Source organism: Castanea sativa, chromosome 11 (assembly GCF_040712315.1).
Source record: "Castanea sativa cultivar Marrone di Chiusa Pesio chromosome 11, ASM4071231v1".
Taxonomy (NCBI): Eukaryota; Viridiplantae; Streptophyta; class Magnoliopsida; order Fagales; family Fagaceae; genus Castanea; species Castanea sativa.
The window spans coordinates 31,266,256-31,273,559 of record NC_134023.1 but is presented as its reverse complement, the minus strand read 5'-3'; the positions used below and the strand labels follow the sequence as shown (position 1 = coordinate 31,273,559).

The 7,304-nt window shown below is 40.3% G+C and overlaps 1 protein-coding gene across 1 annotated transcript; it reads right to left on the bottom strand.

Annotated features, from left to right (window-relative positions):
• Nucleotides 1–259: 259 nt before the first annotated feature.
• LOC142616347 (uncharacterized) lies at nucleotides 260–1,700 on the bottom strand. The gene is made up of 2 exons (XM_075789219.1): nucleotides 1,415–1,700; nucleotides 260–1,068 (listed from the first exon to the last, which is right to left on the bottom strand). Exons 1-2 carry the CDS (start codon nucleotides 1,698–1,700, stop codon nucleotides 260–262), a joined length of 1,095 nt encoding a protein of 364 aa, XP_075645334.1.
• Nucleotides 1,701–7,304: the final 5,604 nt, after the last annotated feature.

Genomic DNA, 7,304 nt, shown 5'->3' with positions numbered 1-7,304 from the left:
AAAAGGCCATGGTGAAGCCATCAGGACCAGGGGCTTTATCCCCCTCCATCTCCTTTAATACCTGGAAGACTTCCTCCTTCGAAAACTCCTTCTCTAATAACACTCGATCATCCTCTTCGATACTAGCAAACTCTAACCCATCCATAGAAGGACGCCCCACCTCAGTTTCCTTATACAACTCTTGGTAAAAAAGGACTATTTGAGAGCGTACATTGTGCTCATCCTCATAAAGAATACCATTCACCTCCATCCTTTTAATCTAATTAGCATTTCTATGGGAATTTGCTAATCTATGAAAAAACCGAGTATTATTATCTCCCTCTTTCACAAATAAGGCTCTAGACTTTTGCCTCCAAGATGTCTCCTCAAGAGAAGCCAGATGCTCTATGTCTCCTTTGAGTTGAATGCGCCGACTCTGATCCTCATTTGAGAGACCCACTAGCTCCTCTCTCACATCTAACCCCATCAGCTCAGTTAGCTTATTCTTCTTTCTAAAAGCCAAATCACCAAATTCCTCCCTGTTCCACTTTTTAAGGTCTGCTTTTAGAGCCTTCAATTTTTGGGCCAAGATGAAACTTGGAGAACCCTCAAAACTGTAGCCATCCCACCACTGCTTAACTCTATCCACAAAACCCTCATCCTTTAACCACATGTTCTCAAATTTAAAGGCACTACGACCACGCCAAACACCACCAGCTTCTAACAGAAGAGGGCAGTGGTCAGAAAGAACACGAGGAAGCACCCGTTGGGATACATACTCAAAGTGCTCCTCCCAATCAAGAGAAACCAAGGCCCTGTCAATTCTTGACATAGAGGGAAGACCGGAATCTCTAAACCAAGTGAAGGAAGCCCCCTCTAAAGGTAAATCAACTAAATAATTATTCTCTATGAAATCAGAGAATGCGAGCATAGCAGGGCTGAAAGTCTCACAACCAAGTCTCTCACTTGGGTATCTGATAATATTAAAATCACCTACAAGGCACCATGCCACGGGCCACCTGGCTCGCACCTGAGACAACTCCCCCCACAAATTAGGCCGTTGACCATTGTCATTAGGGCCATACACACCTGTACAAGCCCAAATAAAATCATCCACCACACCTCTCAATAATACACTCCATTTAAAACCGACCCACAATAACATCCAACTTCTCAACAACCCTCTTATCCCAAATCGCAAGACCCCACCTCGAAGACCGCACAAAGATCCAAAAAAACATTTCAATCAATCGTTGTACGGACTACCCCATAAACTCCGAACAAAGGCCCCATCAATAGACGATACTTTCGTTTCTTTAATACACACAAAATCGCACTTCCACTCTTTTTAGAAGGTTCTTACACACCTCTCTCTTCCTAGATTATTAAGCCCCTTACGTTCCAAGAAAGTAGTCGTAGTGTCATTTAAAACTACTAGCAGCCCCCGAGTCAGTCAAAGCATCTCTGCACTTACTCCTAGCAGAGGCACCCTCATAATTGACATAAGAAATCAGCCCCTTAAGCTCCCTGAGGCCTCGTGTCCCTGAAATAGAGGGTCTCTTAGACACCTCTTCGTCCTTCACCTTGAGACACTCCTGTTCCAGGATGCGAAAAAGGGCCAAACATTGAGCTTCATGTCTCACAATAGGAAAGCCCACCATTTTACAGAATTTTCTCATCAACTTGGATACCCAATCCGAAGGGGGACCAGCCTCAGTCATCTGTGTTCCCTCTACAGAATCCAGAGTCAACGAACCCACATTGAGATCGTTAGGAACCCAATGAGACAGAGGTTCACATTGGGGCAAGGAACTCGTATCCGTTTTTGGCATGATAGGTGGATTGGTGACGATACCCTAAAAGTTCTCTATCCTGAGCTTTATGTGTGTTCAGCGGTCAAAGATGCCTGTATCTCTGAGGTTTTGTGGATTCCAGAAGGGGGTACTGTTAGAGTATGGAATTTAACGTTTTATAGAGCGTTTGAAGATTGGGAGTTGGCTGCTTCGTATTCTCTTCTCCGGCTTATCCAATCCCGCATTCCACAGGGTAGTAGGAGAGATACCCTTTACTGGCGGCTTAAAAGGGATGGTATGTTTGACACTCGGTCTTACTACCTCGCGATCCGTGGTGCTTCGAATTCTTGGCTTCCTTGGAAGGGGGTTTGGAAACCGAAGATCCCCAAGCGCGTGGCTTTCTTTCTGGGGTCTGCTGCTCATGGTCGGATCCTCACCTTGGACAACCTTATGCTTAAGGGTCGGCCTTTGGTTAATAGGTGTTGCTTATGTTGCAAGGATGGGGAGTCGGTTAACCATCTTCTTTTGCATTGTCCTGTTACCCATTCTCTTTGGTCTTGTATGCTTCAGACCTTTGGGATTCTTTGGGTTATGCCAGGGTCGGTGGCAGAGTTGATTCCTTGTTGGCATCAGTGGCATGGAAAGGATAAGTCGGACATATGGAATTTGGTTCCAGGGTGCTTAATGTGGATTGTGTGGTTGGAACAAAATCGTCGTTCCTTTGAAGACAAAGAGAAGACCTTGGTTGAGTTGAATCTATTATGCCAACGTAGTCTCTTAGAGTGGTCTCGTTGTTGGGGGTTTTCTAATTGCTCTTCTCTCGCTGAGTTTTTGCCCTCCCTTAACTTTGTTTCCTAGTAGATTTTTCTTATTGTTCATCATCATGAACTCCTTGTATGACTTTCTTTCTTTTTTTTATAAAAGCTTCCGGATTACTTATCAAAAAAAAAACACTCGTATCATTCTTTTTAACATGAAGGACTAGAAAATCCTAAGAGAAAGACATAAATAATCATCTCACCACTATTCCCACCAATCATGAAATAACATCTGTATGGTTCAGCATAAGAAAAGTGCAATGTCAATGACATTTGTATGCTTCGGCATAGCAAAAGGGCAATGTCAAAAGCTTAACATCATTGGGTATTTCTTCTCTCTCTTATATGCCCATGCATGGTATACTTAAAAGAAAATATGCAAAGAAAATCAAAAGCAAAAAGAATCAAAATGCTTTATATATTATTACAAGCGTGTCTTTTAGGAGATGTGGGAGTTATAGGATGTACCTCAAAGGTAATGATCCCCATCAAGCAGTTATGATTGTGTGTAAGTTAAATTGATTTTCTCATATCTCAAATCATCATAACATGTAGACACTTATGTAATCTTGCGATGTTTTTGACACACAACACGCAATATTCTTTGCTAATTTTTGATACATGTACAAGTACAAAGTCATTTGGCCGTCACAAGAAATACATGTGTTAATATATGCTCACTAAATTGCCTTGACTTGTTTTTGAAATATGAAATTAGTTAGACTTTGTGTGTGTGTGTGTGTGTGTGTGTGTGTGTGTGTTTTGGATCTAAATGCTATTCATTTTTCTTGTTGAGATATGTTTTTGTGAGCTTAAAATGTTGATTGGATCTTTGGTTGAGTAGCATGCTTGATTGCATTCATGTCTGTGTTTTTCTCTTCTTTGAAAAACTATTTTTGAGCAATCTCGACAACTTCTCGATACCTCTCGATAGCTAGGCTATCTATCGAGCCTCTTGATCTTCCTTTCTCGACAGCTATGCAATTTCAATCCATCGAAGTTTTTGAGAATTTGCCTCGATAGCTTCTCAACAGCTTTTCGATCCATCGAAATAGTTTGTCTCCTCGATAGCTTCTCGATCCATCGAGGTCTCTTTGCTATGAACACCTTTCAGTAGCTCTTCGATAGCTCCATCTATTGAGAATTAAAGCTCGACACCTTTCAACACCTTTTGATCCATCAAGCTTCGTGTTTTCAATATATAGTTTCTGCGCGAATTCTTCCTCATTTCTCTCTGATTTCTCTCGACAGAGACACTATTTTCTCTCTCCCAAACACTTCTCACTCAACCTCTTCATCTTCCCCAATCATTCTTCGGCCTCAAGAGAGATTTCTTCATCTGGTATGATCTTCCTTCTTTCATTTATCATTCATTTCATCTCTTTTGACCTAATTTTTGGGGTTTTTGAAAAATTTTGGGGTTTTTCAAAATTGATGAGGTTTTTACCAAATTTTGGGTTGGGTTTTTGTTTAAATGATCCTATATGCTCATGCATTGCATCACATTTGCATTTTAACAATGTTTCATGCATTATAGATGTATGTTCTCTATGTTAAAATCATGTGTGCTGGTAGGTTTGGATTGGGCTGAGCCCATGATGTTTTTATTATTGCATGTCACATGTTCATGCAATTTTAATGCATATGTACCTCTCTTTTCTATCTTCTTGATATTGATTTTGTTGGTACTCTTCTGCATGTCTCTCTCTCTCTCTCTCTCTCTCTCTCTCTCTCTCTCTCTCTCTCTCTCTCGGTTAGTCTGCATCATGGCACCTAAACGTAAGTCTACTTCGTCCTAGAGCCCTCTTCGTTCTGGGGCATCTACTTCTGATTTTACCCCCTTTCATATCAGGTTCCGTGATGATAAAGCCCATAAAGACTTTTCGGAGAACTTTTCTCGACGCGGCATTCATTCAAAATGCCAAGTCTTTCTTTCGAATTTTTCCAATACTAACCCTCCCACTGTCATCTACAGGAGGGGTTGGAAGTCCCTTCGTGACGTCCCGATCACTTGTCTCTCCATGATAATACAGGAGTTTTACTCTAATATGCACAGATTCGATTACACCGCAACTCAGTTCTCTACTCTTGTTAGAAGGTAGCACATCCTGATTACCCCGGTCATCGTTGTCGTAAAACTGTGTCTAAAGACAAGTTCATGTCTCTATTTTGTGAGACACCTTCATCTTAGGGTGGACGTCAAAACACCCCTTGCTCGACCTTTGCACAAGGTCCGAGGTTCCTGAATATGGTGATGACATTTGTTTTACATCCCTTGTCTCACTATAATTCATGTTGTCCCTCCTTGAAAGGCTTACCATTGACTTTTCCTCACACTTCATACTCTCCCTTATAGATGTCTATAAGGAAACGGTGACCCGTGATAAGCTTATCTTTCCTTCCGCTATCACGCGGATTATTCGTCACTTCTCTGTCTCCTATCTCGAGTTAGATCGCTTCTTCATCATGTGTGCCATTGATGCAGCGACTGTTAGAAGGAGTGAGGCCCAGCTTCGATCGAAGTAGCCACGGACCGAGACGGCGACTCGTCTGAATTCTTTAGCTCCATCCACATCCGCTCCTTCTTCTTCCGTGGGTGGTGCAACCTTTGAGGCCGTCATGGCCCAACTTTAGCGCATGGATGCTCGCCTTAACACTTTCAATGATGAGTTATGTCAGGTGAACACCTATGTCGGTTGTATTGCACGACGACAGGCTCGCCTTGGTGGCTTCATAAAGTCTCCTTCTCCTTCTTCAGAGGCTTCTGAGGACGAGAACGATGATGGTGACTCTGATGGTGGTGATGCTAATGAGGATAAGGCTTCTAGCTCTTCTGGTGATGATGAGATGACTGCTTCTCAGTGACTTACCCTTTGTCATTCGTAACAAAAAGATGGAGTAGTTTTAGGTATAAGAATAGTCATATACTTAGGGGGAGAGCTAGTATAGGAGATAGTTTTGTTAAGGGGAGTGCTTTTTTATTTTTTTTTATGAGGGATGTAATGGGGACTTTTTGTATCTTTTCTTTTCTTCCTTTTTAGATACATTTTTCTTACATTGTGATAGCAAACCTTGTATGCAATCTTTTATTTTTGTCTCACACTAAGATGTGATGATGAGTTTTGTTTAAAGTGTTTCAGAAATACAAGTTGTCAAAGTCCTTCTTTCCATGAACGCTCTTCTTGCAAATTTTTTCAAGAGTTTGTGTTGAATAAATTTTATTGTATTCAACAAGTGAGTATGAATTGAGTGATTGATGAGTTCTCTCATATGTTCATTTGTTTGTTGTGGTTTTGTCACAGATTGCCAAAGGAATAGATTGTTAGGACATATGTGAATCACGTTAAGAACATATGTCATTTAGAATTGGCTAATTCTATGACAAAATGCACTTTACTTGTAATTGGGTACTTTACTTGTAATTAGGTAAATCTAAGATGTGTTTAATACGTCAAGGAACAAGAGTTCAAGTTCAAGTATTGAAGCCATGCAAATCTGTCCAAGAAACAAGTGAAGAAGTGTTGTATTTTAAAGCTCGACAGATATCATCTATCGAGATTTAAAAGGGATCTTCAGCCCGATGCTTGACAGCTACTCAATAGATAACCTATCTATCGAGATTTACGAAAATCAATTTTTCAGATCTGATTTCACACAAATCTATGTATACTTGTTTGGGCTTTCTTTTTTCACAACCTTAAACATATATAAGGATTATTTTAAGGGCCGTCAAAAGTGGCGCAAGTGTGAGGCAAAGGTTTTTGATCAAGCATATTGTGACCGGAGACATATGCCCTAGTTCATCTTTCTCTTAAAGAAACTGCTGCATTTGTACACCATAAGGTTTTGTAACCAAGGAGTTTCGTGATCTTCATCGTGTTGATGAACTGAAGAACTTTCCAGCCAACATCCTCCTCAAGTTGGTGTGTTAGTCACGTACTTGGATTCATTCAAAAGAGTAAGTCGTGTACTGGGAGCCGTGCATTGAAAAAAAGAGACTGTCACTACAAAACAAGTCCAATTGTGTAATGGGGTAAGGGTTCAACTGTAAATTAGTATAAGGTACTGGGATTCCTTTACTTGTGACCACTTGTTGTGATAATAGTGGATTCATGGGAGTGGCCATAAAATCACCCGGTGGGATTTTTACCTTGGAGGTATTTCCCATTCGTAAACAATTCACTGTGTCAACTTTATTTTCTGATGCATTTAACTTAGTTGGTGATTTGTTTGTGCTATCACGCATTTTGCATGTTAATTGAATTAATTAGTTAACTTGGCTAATTAATTGGTTAATTTTTCACAAGGGGTCAATACATTCTTGACATATCATGATACGTTGATCACAAAAGTCTAGAAGACCCGACTCTGTATGGGCGGAATGGGTGCCTAGCACCTTCCCATTCCATAACCTAGCCCTCGAATCTAGTTTTTTGAATAAGTAGATCTTAGGCTTGTCTTTATTTTATTTTGGGTAGAATGTAACTACGACAAAATGCCATGTAATTATTTGACAGTTTGTAACTAGGACCCAAAGCCATGTAATTTTCACAAATATGTATTCTTTTTTACTCAATTAATGAGAAGTACAATTCAGTCTTGTATTTTGTATTTAATTTTTTTTTTGGTATAAAAAAATAAGTGATAACTCCACACCACTTACCCAAAAAGAGAGGTGCCCTAAAAAGCACTCCAAAATTCTTTTTTTTTTTTT